The following is a 21,343-nucleotide window of genomic DNA, read 5'->3' as shown; positions in this document are numbered from 1 at the left end:
TGTCACCTGAACTAAATAGCTGCTGTCACAGATGATGTCCTGATGGAGACTGAGCTGTGAGGCCTGAATGACACGAATCATTTCACACAGATTTGACACAGTAAATGATATTACTAAAGCTGGAAACTGAGAAAAGATATGGTCTAAGATTGTTTTGTAAATAATGTTGATATGAAGAAGTTAGTCGATAATCTATTAGTCAGCTGACGGAAGTGTGAGGATTTGCTGCTTTTCTTTGTTCCAGCAAAGAGTCCTAAATCGATGGTCGGATAATAGTTGAACGTTTCCTTATTTGACTAGATGTTTCGTTTTCAAATAATTTGTCTTTTGATGAAGTGAAAGAGACGAGAAATTCGACTCTGAACGAGTGTGACTCCAGAAAAGTGTCCACAGCCTGTGGCCATACAGTCTGCGAGGTTTAAAATAGGACATTGATGGCCCTTTGGTCCTTTCTGGATTTTTGGTCAATGGAGCCTTTATGTGAGTGTTGTGCATTCACGAGTGTGCTCACAGAAATAACACGCTCACACAAACATTATTGTGAGCATCTGTGTGTATGTGTGCTAAGCAAACATTTAGAGGATTTGGATCAGCTGTATGCCATGTTGGGTAAATGTAAAGGATGTATTGTAAAACTACCTCTGTGTAAGTTACCCTCACAGTTTTCCCTATTAATAAGCCTGTCTCCTTCTGCCACCCGACCCCCCCTAAATGTCTCCCGGGTCTGGGTGGGATCCCCCTTCAGCAGATGGGTTCACTGTAAGATACAGAGAAAGAGAGAAAGAGAGAGAGAGAGTCAGCAGAAAGAAAGGAAGTGACACAGACAGTGATAAACAAGTTAGTGTTTGCGTCCACAAGCCTGTGATTTTGTATCTGTCCATGTGTCTTTTCAAAAGGCTTGAAAATATATCTGCCACTAACAGTCCACAGAGCCTGACGCCGCCTACATGTGAATATTCAGTGGGGTTGGTTGAACAAAGCAGCAGCAGCAGCAGCAGCAGCAGCAGGGTGTGGTTGCAGCCAGAAGGAAACAAAAGGGAAAGAGCGTAACAGCTGCGCAGAAAGTTTAAAAATCAGATGGTTGTTACAGTCAGGAATAAACTGAGGCCTTGGACTTCATCTGAGTTTCATCTGAGAAGGCAGACCGTCCACAGAATTAAACTGAGGACGGAAAATTAAACATAACTGAAGAGTCACTTAATAGTAAGGCTGCAACAGACGGTTGTTTTCATTACAGATTAATCTGCTGACTATTCTCTCCATTGTGTGAAATGACAGAAAATAAGGAGAAGTCCTCCTCACGATCTTCAAATCGCTTGTTTGGTCTAACCAGCAGTCTAAGATAAAAATGTCCATCACAACTGACAAACAAGAAAAATTTTATATAACTCAGTTTTACTTAGTTTTAACTTATAAAGATACATTTTCAGAATAGCTCCTGATTATTTTTCTGCTGAGCAAATAATTAATCAACTATTTTATTTTTTTTTAGATCTACTTTAATACCAAGAGAGCTGGAAATGTTTTGCTTAAATTTCTGTCTGCTCTAACTATTGTGGGTTTTTGTTTTTGGCAATTTTATTAGAGAAGGAAGGGAAGAAGAAATAAATGAAGCAAGACAAAGAGAAGGAAAAAGCAGCAGTAACAACTGTCTTCTCTAGGATTTAACATCTTTATCCCATAACTCAAGCCTCAAAGAAAGTTACTCGTTTTATATCAGCGAAGGTTTCACTCACTCACGTTGAGGTTTTTTGGTGTTGTTTATTTGTCTGCTTTGTGCTCAGCCACGTGTCCTGTAGTGTGGTGTACCAGTGTCAACACCAGGCTCCATTTGTAGAGGATTGATTTGCACAGTGAACAGTTTCACTAATCAATCACCAGTCACATGTTGTTGTAAGTGACATGAAATGATCTCCACCCAGCAATACACCACTCACATAATGAACATGGATGATGCTACTGCATCCCCATATGAAACAGGCATGGCAACCATCAGGAGCACATATCAATTAATCACTTAAACTATCCGTTTTGATTAATCAAAATGGATTTCAAAATGGAAGCTGAAGTTCAGTAACAGTTGATACGCACTGTTACTGAACGTACTGTTGCTTTGCTGCTGAGTTAGCTGGTGTTGTGTTGGGAGTGTTGCAAAGTGTTGGTAGCATTACGTGCCTCAGGGTTTGATGCTCCAATACCATTTTTATAGCGGATACTAATAGAACATTATTGCAAGGACTGAAATGGAAATGGTAAGGAGTATTTGTCTCCGTCTAGAGCTGATCTGCTCTCATTTTCCATCTTCCTTTTAGCCGCCTCTACAGGATGTTCAGTCAGCAAATTATTTGGAAGCAAATTTATGAAGACATGAACAAATATTGTGTTGGCAGAGCGCAGTGACTGATCTCACAGGGATGAAACCAACAATGAAACCAAACATTGAAATACCACAGCGGGGCAAAACAGAGGAATGTGAAACATCTTTTGTTGCTGGAAACTTGAGCTCAGTTTTCTTCTGAACATCTCTGATGTTTCAGACACGAGAAAGCCCCTGAGGCTCTGTGAAATCAAAGTGGAAGAACAGTGAATTATCCAAAGAAGACCACAAACAAAGGTCACATCATATGATGCAGAGACAAACTACCAGCACATATAGAGGATCTTCTCACACACACACACACACACACATACAGAAGTGTGAATAGGAAATTCCCCTCTCTCTTGTGTTATATATTTTTCTGGATGAGTTGTAGGTGTGCTTTCCAAGTTTGCAGCTCATTGTGTGTTTGGCTAAAGCAGCCATATTTGTTTTCCTCCTGTGAAACTTGAGGCCCTCACTGCTATCGAGAATGTAACATGGACCTGTGGCCTCTCCTTGTTGTTTGTTATCCTGTATCATCTTTGCTCCCAGCCACGTAAATGCAGCTTTGAACTTGTGCTGTGGGAAAGGAAAGAACGCGAACACGAGCAGAAGCTACAGGCCTGTTCCAGACTTCTCCGGTTTGTTTGATTGGCTGGGTGAAGAGAAAGTCAACTCAGATTTTGGGGGCTTGTAATATTTTCCACTGATATATTGTTGTAAATCATATGCAAGGATAAATTAAAAGATGGATGGATGGATGGATGGATGGATAATCATGTTCCTTTTATTTTATTGTCACATTATTCTGCAATATCATGCCTATCGATGGCAAACAGTTACTACTGATTTTTGTTTATCTTTAAAGAGATGCAAAAATCCTTTGAATGACAACGTAACCCATATTTCCTCCTAAAAATGGAACCTTGAACCTCCACTCAGTCATTCCAGGACAATCAAAGATTTTGCTCTGACAGGCTCTCTTGCTCTGGTTTGACCACTAGCCTATGGTGGCTAAAGTTATCTAATTTAGCAAACTTAAGCTACATGTTCAGAGTCAGAATCAGAACTCCTTTATTTATCGCCGAGATATTCTTTAATGTTGGTGTACTCTGACTTTTTATGGTCTCTTAGCTGATATTTTATCAACCTAAAATGATGTTGTTCAGACTGAATATATAAATATTTTTTGCAGTTGTACTTTTTGATTTGTTTGCCAAATAATCAGCTGTTTTTTTCCATTTTCACTCATTATCAAGTAAATCCAATACGGTTTTGTATGCACTTTAATCCACCTGAGAACAGGCGCTGATAGTGACATCAGTCACATTAAGTGCTGTAACTGAGCGTAAAATGATAGTACAGACTAAGGATGTAAAGCAGGTAAAAACAGTATGTATTAGTGAATCAGTGAACCAATTTGCTAGAGAGGAGAGGGTGGGGTTAAAGCCGAGTGTTAAGAGACATCTGGCTGTAAATCTGCAGGCTTCTGCTCGATGGATGACATCACTACACGTGCTGCTCCCCCCCACCGAGGTTTTCACCCTTTCACAAACCCTAATATCACAAACATGTAGCAACCCACTGATGACTGCATTGTTACTGTGCTCACGCCCATCCTCTAATGGCCATCTAGAGCAGAGATGACTCAGTTTATCATTTCACAGGCTTTTTTCCTTTTCTTTTTTTCCCACTTTAATAAATTTAATTTAGTTAATGCATTGCATAAACATGAAAAAGATGGAATCCATACACGCCTACCAGTGCAATGATTTATAAGCAGTCAGGCTTCCACCAGTGAATCTCCCTCTGCTTATCTGTAATGTGTAGGACAGATAGAGATGTTAACATAAACTATTCTGTCTGCAGTCACATATCTTATGCATCTGACACGTGTGTCATATAAATGCATGGTTTGTTTATCATAACAAATAATTGTATTGGAACAAGTGCACAAGAAGAAATTATTATAAATAATAAATTAATGGAAGCTCTTCAGGTTTTCTCGTGATGGTGTTGACTTTGTTAAAGCTGCAGCAAGCAATGTTTTTACAACAATCAAATGACACAAATGACCAGACAGAAAATTTTCACCAGACTCTTCAGTTCCTCTTCCCACTGAAATGGGGTAGTATTTTAAATGAACAACCCGAAACATTATCCACTACAGAAAGTTTTCATGATCTCTTATTCAGTAGTCATACCTTCAGTGATTCACCTAAACCTTCATCGGCGCTCACTCAGCAGCCTCCCGAGGACCCCAGTGGCCCCTCTGTGCCGGCTCAGTGGTTCTCCGAAAACCATGTCTGCTCCCAGCTGGGACACAACTGAATATTCCAGAAGAGCCAGCAGTAATGCAGTGGGACACCACAACCCCAGCTCCTTGTCCATCAGTATTGATCCAAGCACTACTGCCCATCAAGTAGTGACCAGAACAGCTGTTTGTGTGTCTGTTCTCTCATGTCATGTCTCCACTGTTAGACTTCCAATAGCCATAAAGTCTGGGAGACTCAGACTCAGACTGTAGGTCTCAGTTGGTGTATGAGACCGTTTTCTTGTTTTGCTGCCACTGTAGAGACGCCGGTTCGTCTTATTCCTTCCTTCGTGTTTTTCATTAGGTCCGTTTTGGAGCATTGTTGTACAGAGACTGAGAAGTGAGTCAAACAAATCAGGGTGAGAAGTCCGGGCTTGAATTAGACAGGGGGCTTTCTACCTGTCTGGTATGCTGGCAGCAGGCGCAGGCAAGCACACATCTAGTTAATCTGTCATTTTAACCTCAGTTATTCCTGTATCATCACTTGAATCTGCCTGTCGTCCATGCATTTGTCATGGTCACAGTGGAACACTGATGTAGTGCCAGCAGTTTTATTCGGATCTGTATAAACTTGTCCTCCTGGCGTCCTCCTTCCTTCGTTTTAAACCCTGAGGCTGTGGTTGAAGACACTGAAAGTGAAACTTATACAATTGCTTCTGCAATGTTAGTTATATACGTTCTAGCTCACCCAGCAGTAGTGTAATCAGACCACCTCCACGAACAGCTTAAAACATCAACATCTTATGGCAGCTGTTTAGGCCCTCATCTGCTAATTGCATTGATTATGTTATAAGATGTGCCAGGATGTGGGTAGCTTGTCACCTCAGCTAAATGGCTTTTCTTTGTAAACCACAAATCAATAAACCATTGAAATCACTTATCGGATAAAAATACCAGACCTTTACTGGTTCCAATCCTTAAATGCGAGGATTTGCTGCTTTTTGAATGTCAAACTGAATATTTTGAGGTTTTGGACGGTTGGTCTTTTCACAGTTTACAGATATTTTAAGTGGCCAAACATAAAAATCATCAACAGAAGAACTAATTATAAAGTAAAAAATCATTGTAACCTGCAGCTTTAGTGTATTCAGCTGTCCTTTAATTCCCTTTTTTCCAGTACCCAGTACAAAGTCCATCCAAATTATTACTTTGACATATTACTCAGCATCATCACTTTCCAATGAATGTAACTTGATATATACAATAACTACAGACTGAATGTATATTAATGGAAACTGTGGTCCTTTTTCCTCCTCAAGTAAGTCATGGAGGCAGCAAAAATGTGCACACACTATGTTCAAAGCTGCATTAGAACTCCGAGTTCTTTTTGTTCCTACCAAACTGTTTTCTTGTTCTTGTACACGTTTCAGGCACACAAAAACCTGCCTGTTGATTTTACATCCAAGCTGCTGGTTTGGATAACTTTTTTGTGTGTGTTGTTCCAGGTGATCTACCTGCAGAAGTCGGACATGAACAGGGAAACGGTGTACCCGATGCACCCCAGCAGCATCCAAGGTGTAGAGGACATGTCCACACTGGCCGAGCTGCATGAGGCTGCCATCATGCACAACCTCTTTCTGCGCTACCAGAAAGACAACATCTATGTAAGGTCTTACTGTCTTAATCTGTGAGCGCATTTCCCATGTACCACCATGATGTGTGTGGAACCTGTGGGTCCATTGTGCACAGCTGAATGGACAACAAGTTTGCGCAATGTTTTTGGGGGACTTGTCATGAAGGCTTTGTAGGAAATAAACACTATTATTGACTTTAACAGAAGCAAGAAATGCAGACTGAAAGTTTATGATATCAAATATAACAAAGAGCAACATTTAACAAAATACAGGTGACTCCTGGAGTGCAATGAAGAGTCTTCAGAGCTGGAATGTTTGTTTGACCGTGTCTCATTCCCAGGATTATTTTCACGGTCGAGCACTGAAACTCTACCTGGGATTTATTAAAATAATCACAGCCCCACAGACTCGTGGTAACTTTGTTTTTTGAAATCCTATCTCCTAATCTCATCTTCGAGCGCTCGCCCACTCTGTCTGCATGGCATCGCAGAACAATTTCATTGTGGAAGGATGACCCACAAACACACTTTTGTGAGCCACTTTTCCCCAAAGCGCCTTACCAGAGCAGGAGCTGTCGGATCCTAAAATATTACCAGCCTCGGTGCAAATTAGGCCACATGCGGTAGTTTAAGAGTTTTACTGGTTCCAGGTAGTGTGTCAGAGGAAGGAGACAGGAAAACTGGGTGAATCTACTGAGCTGAGCTTATGTAATACAGCTGTAGATCCCATATAGAAGTCAAATGTGCTTGGCAAGATGTAAAAGCTGCTAACTCCGGTGTAAAACATTTTTTCCTATCATGGGTATTCTGTCATTTTTTTATTGATAATCTATATCTTTCTCCCTTTTTTTCTCCTCCTCTTTCTCCCTCGTACTTCCGTACACTTTCTCATTTCTCTCAGACCAACATTGGTTCTATCCTGGCAGCAGTAAATCCCTACAAGCAGATAGTGGGCCTGTATGAGGGCGCTGCAGTCGATCTGTACAGCAAACACCAGATGGGGGAGCTGCCTCCTCATATCTTTGCTGTGGCCAACGAGTGTTACCGCTGCCTGTGGAAAAGACACGACAGCCAGTGTGTCCTCATCAGGTGAGGGGGAAATTATAGGTCCAGTTTCACAAAACAACAACAACAACAACAACAACAAAAAAGCAGAAAAATTCAAGATTTTGAAATGAAACTCCTCATGGACGTGTCAGAATAGCACACTTCTGTCTTTGTGTCTTCAGTGGAGAGAGTGGAGCTGGGAAGACGGAGAGCACCAAGCTGCTGCTGAAGTTTCTCTCAGTGATGAGTCAAAACTCTGCAGGTACTCCGCTGTCGGAGAGGACCACCAGGGTGGAGCAAGCCATCGTCCAGAGCAGGTACGAACCACAGCCATTGACCTCAGGTCTGCTCATGAGTAAGTTTAACAGGTTTACTTGTCATTATTCGTGATATTTTGCATGTGTAGGTTGTTCGACTCACACATCATCAAGTTTTGCCACTTTAAGATCTATTTCATTGTATGCTTTTCTTTTACGTGTTCCATAACTTCAGTTATTTTCTGTTTCATGTTTATATAATGGTTTGTAATAGCAATCTATTTGTATGAGCTCTCTGAGTTGCGTTTTCAGTCGTACTAGTTGTACTTCATCTGAAATCTCTGATGTTCAAAATACCATTCAGATATGTGGATCTGGTCCAAAGTCACAGTGATCCAACAATGACATGGGAAATGTAAAAATGAAGTCTTCCTTTATTGAGGTTTGCTTTGCTTATTGCTCTTCCACTGTATTCAGTCCCATCATGGAAGCCTTTGGGAATGCTAAGACTGTGTACAACAATAACTCCAGTCGCTTTGGGAAGTTTATCCAGCTCCACTTCTCCCAGAACGGAAACATTCAGGGAGGCTGCATCATTGACTGTATCCTTCAATGGTTCCCTTCCATTTACTGTACATAAATTAGTGTCTGGCTCTGAGGATGTCTTCACTGCAAATTTCAATGTTCTCCTTGACTTTGAGTCATCAGATTTGCTGGAAAAGGTAAGTCTGTGTTGTGTTCAGGTGCCAATACTGGGATCAGCAAGTCCATTATTTGATTGCAGAGTCATGGGGGAAATCCACTCACTCATTAAATATTTTTAACGTTTAATTCTAACCCTCTTCCTTTTGTAAGAACCGTGTGGTCCGACAGAATCCCGGAGAAAGAAACTACCACATCTTCTACGCTCTGTTAGCAGGGACAGACAAAGAACACAGAGGTTCGTTTTTCCTTTTCGTTTTAGTTTGAAAGTGCACTTAAACACACGCTCAGCCCGAAATTACTGACAGCAAGCGACTAAGGTCTAAATATCTGAATTATAAAAATATCTACCTCAGGCAGCTCTAAAGCAAATCTTAATTTAAAGTTGAATTATAGTTATATATAATTTAACAGCAGACAGCTTTCTGATAGAATATAATGTGAAGAAAACAAATCCACAATCTGAACAAACGTGAGTGAATTTTGAAATATTTATGTCTCTCTAGTTGTAATTCCTATCTCTGCATCCACATCATGACTAAATGTTCTGCGTGCTTTATAAACAGCGGCATGAAACGAGGATAAAGATGTACCGACCTTACACAAGCAGCCTGTGTGTTTTTATTTAGTGAGTTTCTTCGTGTCTGTGTGTTGCAGACATGTACCTCCTGTCCGAGGGTCCCGAGTCATATCACTACCTGAGCCAGTCAGGCTGCATGCAGGACAGCAGTCTGGATGACAAGCAGCTCTTTGACAGTGTAATGGTAAGGAAAAGAAAGTCAGATAAATTGATGAAGATGGATTTTTTTTTTCTTTCACTGTGTAGATGGTTTGTTTTACCCCCAGAGGGCGCCATAACCCTTCCTTTACCATCAGTGCATTACCACTTCACAAGTCAGAAACTTGACTTCTAGGAAACACGAGCCTGGGGGAAAGATGTCATGTTGATTTTGGAGGCACATTTTGAATTCTGTCCATACAAGTATTTTACAGCTTCAAGGAGAAACAAAATTAGGTTTAACTGCTGTCACGTCTTGAATGGGTCTACTGTGTTTCTCGTGTCTTTGTTGTGACATGTTGTCTCGCTCTGTCTGTGTTGCATTGCAGGAGGCCCTGAAAGTGATGGAATTCACGGAGGAGGAGATAAGAGACGTGTTCAAGTTGCTGTCTGCTGTCCTACAGATGGGCAACATTGAATTTATGACTGCTGGTGGAGCCCAGATCACCTCCAAAGGGGGTAGGGGAGGGAATTAAATGAATAATATATGACATATTGATTGATCCAGATGAAAGTGTTGTGAGTGTTATGCAAACCTGTGGTACACATCTGTGTCACACTGCTGAAATTTAAAGAGAACAAATATGAAAAGAGAGGAAAATAAGAATTTCCTTGAATCTTTGTCTCTGAATAGTGCAGCTCAGATGAACAGGCAAGCCTACAGTTTAGCAAATGTGGACGAATGACTAATAAATGAATATTAACTTTAAGTGGAGCAGTCTTTTCAAGGAAATTCCTGTATTCCTGACAATTAATGCTAAAATACGTTGTTAAGACACTACATAGGAAATCATTAGATTAGGTTTACAGATCCCTAAACTGAAGTCTAACTGATCTTAGTCATTATCTTGGAAAAAAATCTTTTTAATCATGAGTGTGCTTGCCAAACAAGTTTTTGTTTCGAATCAACTAACCTGAGCTCTTTGGCAAGGCCTTCAGTACTAACAACGTTAGAGTTCATTTCAGATTCTAGTCAGTTTCTTTGATTTTCAAACATAACTGCAATGTGCATCAATGTTGAAAATGTTGCAGAAGACAGCTTGAAGTGCTGGACTAAGAGGATACAAAATGTGTGTGATGGTTATCAAAAATATTTTATCAGTTTTTAATGCTATTTTTTGAGAAAAACCCAGGCATGTTTGCCACATGCAGTCAGAGTGACCTGTTGTTTCTGCTGGAATTTGTTGAAGAAATCTTCCTTTTTCTAAATCAGATATGTGCCCCCTCCCACTGATGGTGGACCACTGTGCAGTGCTCCTCATGGCCCTGAGTTTGATTGACGTTGCACTTGCAGACAGAGCACTGAACAGGCTGTAACATGAGCTCAAGGCTCCTTTGTTTGCTGTGTCTGACCTCTTTTCCAAAGAAGTAGTGATCTACAGTGACTGCAGAATACTACAGCCCCGCCAAACAGCATAGAGTTTCCTATAGACTGTATAGGATCACAGTCTGTATGTCACATCTGTTGTTTAGCATCAATAAGAGTCACCTGAACTGTCTGTATTTTGCGTCAGTTATACAAGCGCTGCACCTAATACGTTTGTTTGTGTTTCAGTGGTCAGTAATGTCAGCGAGCTGCTCGGCCTGGACTCCTTTCAGCTGTCAGAGGTGTTGACCCAGCGCTCTATGATCCTCAGAGGAGAGGAGATCTGCTCACCCCTCACTGTGGAGCAGGTACCAACACATTTAACTTCCTCCTTCACTGCTCCTTGCAAGATTCACACATCTAAGACAGAACAGTCCTGAAATATCTCCTTTTACGGTTATTCCCCAGATTTTTACAGAGGCCTGCTCTGCCTTTTCCTCTTGAATTAAAGAGGCTAAAACATACAGTAGATGTCTGTTTGTTGTCCCCCGTCCTCACTCCTCTCCCTCCTCTGCCCTGGTGACACACAAACACAAAGTCTTTCTGCTTGTGCTCTCCCCCACATGCCTCTCCAGATCCCTTGCGTGACTCCCAGCCATTTCCTGCTTTTTGTCTGCCAGATTCCTGGCACAATGAAGCCATCATGATAGTGATCTGAGTCAAAAGCACAATAGAGCCAATGACTGGGGGTGAAGTGAGAGTCTTCTCCTCACCAAGACGTTGGTGTAATAATTCACGCGTCTCTCTCTCTCTCTCTCTCTCTCTCTCGGCTTCAAATGTCCATGCTGTGGTCTCTAATTAATGTGAATATTTCACAAGTCTTTATCTGCATGTGTTTTCACAATATGTCACAAGCACATTCTGACGCATGACACAATCCTTTTTGGCTGAGCTCAAGCCTACGGCCCACTCACACACATAAACATCAGTGAATATGCAGAATGGACCTTTACTATTATCACAGAGACACGAAAGTCACAAGAAAGCTTTTCATCACCAAACAAAGACCCTGTGCTGTCACCCTGCTGCTGCTTGTTCTGCCCTGCCTTTGAAGCAGCTTGTCTCTTAACAGAGTTCATTATTCCAGCCCTGGAGTCAGAAAGAATGGCTTCTTCTCACAGTGGCCAGGGGTCACCCACCCTGCGACTGCCTGCACTAGCCCCCCACCCCCACCCCCAGTCCGGGACAAACAGCCATTCTTTTCACCCCCGTGACGGAGATCCTGGAGCCACCAGCGCTCTTGTTCACACCCGCTAGTTGCAAGAGGTGACGGGACATGATGGATTACTCAAAAGCCCAGGAGCATTGTTGCCCCAAATACAGTACACACCGCCACACTCTTGTTTTGTTTTCAATTCAAGCACAATGCCTGGTGGAGGAAGCGTAGCTGGCGAGCTCAAGCTTTTTATACTCGTGCACGGATGGTGTCCGGCCGAAAGGCGGACTTCACAGCAGCTGGAGAAAATCAGAGCTCAGTCACATGGTGGTTAGGAATAGATTTTGCCATTTGTTTGACCTGTGTGGACTCCTCAATTGATGGAGTTTGTTGCAAATTGCAAATTACAACCTGTACCTTGTCAGTCACAGATAAGTAGAGGCTATAATTATCATAGTTCACCTACTCGCTTTTCCTGGAAGCTTTGATCGAATCACGAGGTCTTCATCAACTTGTCACAGATCTGTAGATGGTCATACCTTTAGTCCATGTGAGCTTCAAGTTGAGTCTGACAAATCACAATCTGACTGTTAATACTGATGCCTTCTCAGCCCCCTTCAGAGCATCACAAAATAAATCTAAAAAGTCCACTAACCAGTAACAGTGTGTTTTGTTTTACGAGTGTATTTGACTAACACGTAACTAGTGACTGTAGCTTTCAGATAAACATAGTTGCATAAAAGATGCCTTCTGTCATCTTCATTCCATCTTTGTGGGAGGTCAGGGGAGGGTTTAACAGGGTAGGTGTAATTTCCTTGTGCACTGTTTTTAAAAAAAAGATAATAAAACTAGAGACAATCATCTACGAAAGCATGTTCATACATTACTCTGATTTGTCTTTGTTTTCGCTGTATTTTCCAGATACAATAAATACTGCCTGCAGTGCTTCGCTCTTAAGACATGCATGCGATAAACAAGGCTGTCTGTTGTGAAAACAGAGGCCGACTTACCTGCTGCCTGCAGACAGACGCTGACATAACACACCTTTGTCTCCAAACTGCTATTTGCTTTATAGACACTTGACTGAGGCCTCACACACCCCATCAGTCAAACATGTCAGTGTTTTTAACAGCTGTAACTACTATCTGATAGAATAGATTAAATGTATGTACTGATGTACTGTATGACTCCCTGCAGACCTTCCTCTCTCTTATTATTTATGTCTGGCTTGGTGTGCGTGGTAACTCGTCTATTTGTGTCCTGATTTTTGCAGGCTGTGGACTCGCGAGATTCGGTTGCAATGGCACTTTATTCTCAGTGCTTCTCCTGGATCATAATGAGGATCAACCAGAAGATCAAAGGGAAAGACAACTTCAAGTCCATCGGCATCCTCGACATCTTCGGCTTTGAGAACTTTGAGGTGAAAGTCTAATTTAAGCGTTATTCAGAAAAAAATTGTAATAATAAATAAATTTTTAAAGTTCCTGAAAACATATTCTCTCAATCAGCTTCCTACTGTGAGCGACGGTGCAGTTTTGCATGAGAGATCTGAGTGTTTTCTTTCGCGTCGTACGTCTGTGCACCAGTCAGATAATCTGATGAATCTGATGAAGCTGCACAGACACTGACTGATCGTATGCTAATTTTTCTACTTTGATAATAATGATAATAAGATATGGGCTACATTTGGTTTCTTTGTTCAGTGCCAATCAAATCTGATCAAATCACACATGGCCCAGAAGAAGCAGGTTAACATTAAGAGTTTTGGGTTTTAAACTCTAAATAAATATTGCTGTAAGTTGATTCTTGCATATTTAGACATGAACATTTATCATTTAATAATCTTTCAGTGAAGTGAGATGCTTTCACTTTTATCTATATTAGATTGAAGATATATTATTACTTACTACTTGTTTAAAGTTCTTGCCTGTTCAGAAATGTGTTTTCTTTACTGCTTCTTCATTTGGATGATTGACTTTCACTGTGCAGAATGGTGGATGTTCACATTTGTGGACTAAAAAGGTTCTCTGCGCTCACATTAAATCTGAGTTTAACGCATGGATGTACAGCAGCTGGATGTCGTAAATGTCCAATATGCAGCTTATTTGGACTTTCCAGTGGAGTATGAGACATTTAGCCTCATAGTCAAACTTTTGAAGGAAACATATTTGCATGTTTATAGATTTTATGGATTTTTTTCAACAAGGAAAAGTGTATTTTTAACAAGGTAATTTAACTTTTTTTGTGGTGAAAACATTACTATTTGAAAAATGAGCATTCTTAGATGTATTTAAAGTTGTCTGAAGGGGATCTGATGGAAGCTGATGGTTTTGAAATCTTGCTCTCCCATTCTGTAGGTGAACCGGTTTGAACAGTTTAATATCAACTACGCCAATGAGAAACTCCAGGAGTATTTCAACAAACACATCTTCTCGCTGGAACAGCTGGAGTACAACAGGTAAAGATGTTTAGTATGTCTAAACATCTAGTGACAGACATTTCTACAGAATAGGCCTGTTTGCTGATGGATAAATTGAAAGTAAGGTTTTTCATGTGCTGAAGACAGATAGAGTTTGGGATGGGGGGTTGGGCCTCTTAGTAGCATTAAAGGCAAACTGCCAAAGGTTTGGAATCGGCTCAGTTTCTCCCCCAGACAGTTGTTTTCTTGTATAATGGGCCAACAGTTTGAACGAGGCTCATTTAATCTCATGTCCATGCAGGAAAATACAGCCATTGTGTCTTCCTAGTTGTTTATATTCATATGTATACATGGTGTTTGTCTTTTCCTCAAAGGGAGGGGATCCAGTGGGAAGCCATAGACTGGATGGATAACGCAGAGTGTCTGGATCTCATAGAAAAGGTAACAGTCTGTCGGTCGGTCCCCGAGAGAGCAAAATCACCAGCGGGATCGACCGCTAACCGCCAGCCAGAGCGTGTCGACCCAGACGCCACACTGTGCTGACATTGACCTCCATCTCCCACTCTATCATTATATAGTCTCATTTTGCATGTTGTGTGCACAGTAATGTACACCAGTCAGTGGTTGGAGGTATAGCTGAGGTAAAGCATTAAGACAGTTGGTTTTATTTTATCACCGTAGTTATAATGATGGTTAAACTGTCATTATAGCTATGGTGATAAAAGACAGAGTGGACTGGGCTTCTGCAGAGATGGAGGGTCGTAAACTTGGAAAATTCAGGGCAAGTAAATACACTACAACCATTTTATCCCTACATATACTTGAGCTTTGGCCCGGTAGCCCGATATGAGATGATTCCTGCTGCATTAGACGACTGTGCGCATCTTTAGAAATGTTGCCAAGCACCCTGTCTGCTCATTGAACCCTATTTTTTTGTAAATAAAAGCGAAAATTGAATGAATTACATTGCTGTTTACTGGACACATTGTTATAATGAAAGCTTCCAGATGTGCCCCAATGGGATTATAACTAGTTCCATCATGACTGTGGTGTGTTTCAGCTTCTCTGCTCCTCTTGTCTGTCTCCCCTTTAGAAACTGGGCATGTTGGCTCTTATCAATGAGGAGAGTCGCTTCCCCAAAGGCACGGACTACACCCTCCTGGAGAAACTGCACAGCCGACATGCAGTGAGTCCACATGCGCACATGAAAACGTTCATCTAGCACACATGTAGCTGTTCCTACATAGCCTGCCACTCCCAGGGAGACATTTATCTCTGAGCCGAAGCTCCTTAACCCCACCTGTAGAAAAAGCCTTCAGCACCCACCAGCTCAGAAAGCCTCAAAGAGTTAAACCTCCCTCCTGGCTGATGAATCGCCTGTTGCCTTTGGGGCAGCACTGAGCGTCTGTTGGGCACTTGTACACGCCCCCCGAGCTGCTCTCACATGCAAACACAACAATGCTGAAATGTGATCAGCTATTCTCTAAGCCTGATCTGCATTGTGTGCAGGAGAAAAGAGAGTCCTCAGAAAACCCAACAGGGTTTCCTATGACTGATGGAAAAAAAAAAAGAACAGGATTTTTACAAAACGAAGAACTGCCTGACCTTTCGCTGAGGTGTCCGCCTTCGCAGCTGAAGGATGTGTTGAGCTTAAAGGTCATGGTCGAAGGAGTTAGAGAAGTAGAGAGTGGCTGTGTCACTTCATGTAAGGGTCATGTGCTCACATCATTAGTGGATTGCTGAATCAGATGATTGACAGAAAACTAATCACTGATCAATCATCAAATGTAAAATCAAAACAGCAGTGTCTATATTCATCATCTGCACCCCTTGATATGTCACTGACCTTTCAGCTGCCCTCTGAACTCCCTCTTGGACGTCTCAGTCTACAGTGTATTCTCTGCTCCGATTTGATTAGTACCAATGAAGTAAGATGACATGAACAGCATTTCTAAAAGACAGCTGTCTCTTTGTCTTTCTCCACAGACAAACCCATATTATGTGAAGCCCAGAGTGAACGACCACCAGTTTGGCATCAAGCACTATGCTGGCGAGGTAACCAACAACATCTACACACAGATACAGAGTAAAACCAGGTTCACCACCCTCCCTGACTGAATAAGTTGACAAAGTGAGGTAGTTTTTGAATGGGCAACAGGATCTTCTTTAGCAAAATTTGCTCCAGGATGTTGATACCGCACCCCTCCTCTGCTGTCTTTTTCCTGGAGTCGGGAAAACTGCCTCACCGTCATCCTCTCCTTCCTGTGCTTACATGACGGAAGTGTGCAGAAAGGCAAAAGACATCGGGGAAGAGGTACAAATGGAGAAAGTGGACAGGACGGGAGGCGTCGGGGTGTGTGGGGGGTCGAGGAGAAAGAGTCGCCTTGATAAAGAATGGCCTTATGATGCCTGCCTCAGACAAGGTCTCCTCAGTGTGAGTGTGGCAGCTCAGTCACAAGTCTGGCATGGATGTCTATGGTAATTACTTGGTCCAGAGAAGACAGGCAAGCCAGCCAGTTGTTCTCTCTCTCTCTTTCTCTCCAGTGTGCCTCTCTGGAGAGTGTAGTCACCCCTCTGAAAGCTTCTTCTGTTATCTGAAATGGTGCCATGAGTTCAGTTAGGGAAAGAGCAGCATCCTCCCGTAGATTTGATTATCCGTGTGGTGCCAGGGAAACGCAGTTGAGTTCAAATTAAGTCCCCCGTTGTCAGATGTGAACTTTAACAACAATGCATGCCTCAGCACACTTTGTGAACTCAGGGGTTAAATGTAAACATTTATTAATAACGTTGCAAATCCAGCTATGCGGATGGATATTATTTTATCCCCGTGGATGCAGCATTCACCGTGTCTCGTTACTGCGCTCGTCACCTGTAAGAGTCTGCATTCAAACTGCGTGTGAGATCCTGAGACCATCCAATTTAAACGTCTTAGTTAAGTGAACCTGAAACTGACAGACACAGAGAGTCTTTTGTGTGGGACTTTTCCAATGAGAGAGGAATGGAGTGTAATTAATGTGTCTGTGATTTATAAATACGTGTGTCATCAAGTTTGGAGGCTCATGGATCTCCCTGTGAGCCTCAAGGCTTGGGGGATGGGGGGGTTGTTATTTGATTTACACACACAAATCAACAACAAGCTCACAATACACACATGTACACAAATGTGCTTCTGGATGAGATTGAAGAAAGTTTTTCTTTTCACATTATTCCTATGCATATTCCAGCTTCAAAATGTTTTAGGTGCACTTTTATTGTCATTACACTGAGCCACACGCAAGCAAACACCTGTACAAACACACACTCAGAGTGCATAGCTGTGGGTCAGGGCGAGCAGAGGAATGCCGTGTTGCTAAGACGAGGTCTGAACAGAACTCAACAGGTGACAAGACTTGGTAATGAGCCCTCAGAAGACAAATATAGAGTGTGTAGATATCTAAAAATGAGCTTTATTTACATTAAATCTCTAAGCAGTTAAATTATGGTTCTTAAATGACACCCTTGCCTGCCAACGGGTTTATTTTAAATCATATGTGAGCAACGGATGAGAGCAGTTTGGCAAATAGTGTGCTAACAATGTTTCTCTCATTGGCTGCAGCACTTATGTGTGTACACATACCAACTCCATATTCATTAAATCTTTTTATTTGAAACAATATTTTGTATTCTCCTTTATTTCACAATAGCAGATGTCTCTGTGGTTGTGAATCACGAATCCCAGCCAACAAAAGCCTAAATGAGAGAAATAGGAGTTTCTGTGCATTATTTTTCATATTGATATTATTATGTTTATCTGCCGCTGACTTTTTGACCTGTCCTGTTCCTTAACATAAGCATGAATTAATTGATAATACTGCAAAGCACTCTGAGGCACACTGCCAGTTCATTTGTGAATCATGTATGTAGCCAAAGTATTTAATTTATAACCAACCTGGCTTTCTTGATTTTCACTTATTGTGTTGTATTTGTTGTTTAAAATATGGGTGTGTTTCTTTGTTTTCACCTGTGGTTCAGGTGCTTTATGACGTGCGTGGGATCCTGGAGAAGAACCGAGACACCTTCAGGGACGACATCTTGTTTATCCTCAAAGACAGCAGGTAAGCTCTCTGTCTGTCTCCCACTCGCTGTCCTCCGCATGCTCAACGCACACCTGAGTGATTGTGAAGGTTTCACAGCCACCTGTTCTGCGCTGTGCGCCTGCAGGCTCGACTTCATCTACGACCTCTTTGAGCGTGTCGGTAGCAGAAATGGAGATGAGACCCTGAAGATGGGCACAGCTCGACGGAAGCCCACTGTCAGCTCTCAGTTCAGGGTGAGTCTGAAGCCTCGGTGATTTAACTCTCAGACTGCATTTCAGTGATCATGATTGTGTCATCACGCAGACGGCAAGTTGTCTCCCATGTGCTGCTGCGTGTAATGGTCACAAAACACGCATGATGAGTGTGAGCGCGGTATCACAGGAAAAAACAAAAAAAGATCTTTTGTAAAGATGGAGGGAGATGGAGAATGCAGTCAGTGTATCTGATCTGGAGAGAATGATGGGTGATGGGTTATATGAAGTATGTGGTTGTGGCGGTGGAGGGGGCACAGTGGAGGGCTCAGCTTAGCATTTCCTAACTGCAGTGTGGAGAGAAGGAGCAGGGGAGGATTTGGCAGGCTGCCCTGGCCGACAGTTCCTAAAGCCAGGGGATTAGGGTTGATCGCTGGGCAGAGAGGGGCCAACCAGGGGCCAATCACGCTCTGCTCTGCCAGGCCAGGCCTCGCTGGAGACAGACTGTCTGAGGCAGCGAGGAGAGCGAGACCGACAAAGACTGCGAGGTTGAAGGGTCCTCAGAGTATGTGTTTGTGCATGTGTGTTAAAGTAAATATAGACAAAGCAATATCCCCTGAGAGACCCAAAGCAACAAATTACATTTCATCTTCACTTTCTGACACATTTTAAACAATACAGTTCTGATACTACGCACATTTCAGGATTTTTGCTTGTATTGGAGTATTTATGCAATCTGTACTCAAGTACTGTACTTAAGTACAGTTTTTATGTACTTAATTCTTTTATGTGTAATTCTCATTTCTGCTACTTATAATATTACAGAAAGAAGTACTTTGCATTTATCTAATTGTTTGAATTACTTTGGAGGTTGGTATTTTGTGTACAGAAAAAGCAAAAATCATCAAAAAATTTTACCAAGTAATTTGCGTCTGTTACTGAGTCCTAAAAGTCTTACTCTTTTGTGTGAAAAGTGAGAAAACAATCTGCCACTCTGGCAAGACAATTTCAGCATATATTAACAGAAATTAACTGCTTTAAAGAATTTTGAAAAATAAGGTGGCACTTTTCTTGATTCTGCCCTCACTCAGGGAGAAGTTCTTGAAACACACTGATGTCTATTAATCTGGACTGGCCCAACACGCTGGTATTGATGCTGAAGTAAAGGATCTGAATATTTCCCCTGTTAATGTCTTTTAAAAACGTGCAGTAGGCAGACTATTGAAGAAATAATATAGTGAGACTTTTCCGGATTTCAAATTGACTCTTGACATACTTACGTACCTACACACTTCTTATTACCGTCCACAAGGTGAGAGGTTTATGCATAAATAATAAATAGACATGAAGGAATGTATTTGGACTGTAGAGCCAGCTTCTCTGCTGCCTTGATCTTAATCCTCTTGTTGCTGATGTCTTTCAGGACTCTCTTCATTCCCTGATGGCCACACTAAGCGCCTCCAACCCCTTTTTTGTCCGCTGCATCAAACCAAACATGGACAAGGTAGGTCATGTAAATTTCATTGCACAAAAAAAGTAAAATCCCTGTCGTGTCCTGTCAAGGTCAGCGCCTGTTAAACCTCCTTGGTCCTATTCATAGCTCCCAGTGCTCAAAGCTAATATTTAGTCGCATTACATCAAAGTCATACACACTTCACACTTGAAAAGTAACTACACTTTCTGTCTTTGCTGTGAATTTTCCATTACTAATAATCTCACAGTGGTCCCCTGCTTTAATGCAGAGACTCTTGTTGTCATTCATTAAATGAAAGGGCAGCGTACCAGCACATTCCTACCACTTCACCCCCTTCACCAGAGGTCAGAGGTCACTGCTGGCCACTCCAGCTGCAGCGGCTCGGCTGATGCTCTGCTGATCTCGCTGCATCAGTGGAATGCCCAGATAAGACCACAGCGCTGAGGCCGAGGTGCAGCCAGCGGGATGTTTATTTACTGCTATTTAACTACATAACTGCAACAGTACAGAGAAAGATAGCTAGATAGATAGATAGATAGATAGATATATAGATAGATCGATACATACTTTATTGATCCCGAGGGAAAGTTAGTAAAATTATGTTATTAAATTATATTATATTTAAATTATATATATTTTTTGGTTTGTTTGTTGTTGTTGTTGTTGTTTGTTCTGTGGGTGAGAGACCATATTAACTGCTCTGTAACCCAGTGACATTTTCTTTGTTACTGTTACTTATTAATGTAACACAAGGTGATGATTGTCTGCTTCTCTCAGTTTCTCACCTCCCACTCACTTTGCGTCATTCCACACCTTCTCACTGATTTATTAGCATGGAAACTGCGCTGTCTTCCTCTCGCCTCCTTTCTCTCCACTCGCCTCCTTTTCTCTGTTTCCCTTTGTCACTGGTTCTGCCTCACATTCGTTCACTTGACTCAGTTGGTCAAGATGGAACAAGCCGTGCCTCCGCAAATCCTGCCGAGTGATGGGATTGCGTGCGCAACCCTCTGACATGATTGCATGCATGCAAACACGCACACAAACACACAGAGTCATGTTTCCGTCACTTTTGGGGACTTTACATAGACTGACATTCATTTACCACGTAACCATAGCAGTAAATATTACTTGCCTAATCCTAACCCTAACCTCAGCCTAACCTTAAAGCACGTCTTCACCCTAATATTTATGTTACTAACCCTGGGGACTTTTTGTCCCATTTTGTCCTCATAAGCAAAGCAGGTCCTCCTAAAGTGTGTGAACAGATTTTTGTCCCCACAACTACAGGAATATGTGTCCAGACACACACACACACACACACACACTCACAATACATATATATATATATATGACATGTTCATGTCATTTACATGCTCACAGTCTCCTTGGAAAAAATGCCGCAGAGGGAATGGTCAGCTTGTTTTCACTCAGACAAGTCGACATGCCGTAGCTCTTTCAGCTGTCTAAATCCTCTGCTAAAGAGCAGAGTTCAGAGCTCCGGAGGGGGTGCACGTTTATCTGCGTGTGTTTAATTATGACCATGAACACATGCAGGCGTGCAAGCGCCTTTGTATCCAAGTATGTCTGTTTCCATGCGTAGTAGCATTAGCCTGTAATTAGCTTGACACATT

The 21,343-nt window shown here is 41.9% G+C and overlaps 1 protein-coding gene across 1 annotated transcript in view; it reads left to right on the top strand.

Annotated features, from left to right (window-relative positions):
• Positions 1-21,343, top strand: part of myo10l3 (myosin X, like 3) — a 53,824-nt gene that overhangs the window by 16,407 nt on the left and 16,074 nt on the right. Inside the window, exons 3-19 of the mRNA XM_046404127.1 lie at positions 6,119-6,277; positions 7,148-7,335; positions 7,476-7,610; positions 8,028-8,152; positions 8,259-8,272; positions 8,406-8,490; positions 8,910-9,016; positions 9,360-9,489; positions 10,586-10,704; positions 12,826-12,972; positions 13,910-14,010; positions 14,346-14,412; positions 15,065-15,157; positions 15,958-16,026; positions 17,983-18,065; positions 18,172-18,280; positions 19,662-19,742. Coding sequence (XP_046260083.1) covers positions 6,119-6,277; positions 7,148-7,335; positions 7,476-7,610; positions 8,028-8,152; positions 8,259-8,272; positions 8,406-8,490; positions 8,910-9,016; positions 9,360-9,489; positions 10,586-10,704; positions 12,826-12,972; positions 13,910-14,010; positions 14,346-14,412; positions 15,065-15,157; positions 15,958-16,026; positions 17,983-18,065; positions 18,172-18,280; positions 19,662-19,742 — 1,812 coding nt within the window. The remainder of the gene's footprint in view (positions 1-6,118; positions 6,278-7,147; positions 7,336-7,475; positions 7,611-8,027; positions 8,153-8,258; positions 8,273-8,405; positions 8,491-8,909; positions 9,017-9,359; positions 9,490-10,585; positions 10,705-12,825; positions 12,973-13,909; positions 14,011-14,345; positions 14,413-15,064; positions 15,158-15,957; positions 16,027-17,982; positions 18,066-18,171; positions 18,281-19,661; positions 19,743-21,343) is intronic.

This window comes from Scatophagus argus, chromosome 11, assembly GCF_020382885.2.
Source record: "Scatophagus argus isolate fScaArg1 chromosome 11, fScaArg1.pri, whole genome shotgun sequence".
Classification (NCBI taxonomy): Eukaryota; Metazoa; Chordata; class Actinopteri; family Scatophagidae; genus Scatophagus; species Scatophagus argus.
Note: the sequence above shows the minus strand (reverse complement) of the source record. Positions and strands in the feature narration are given on the sequence as shown.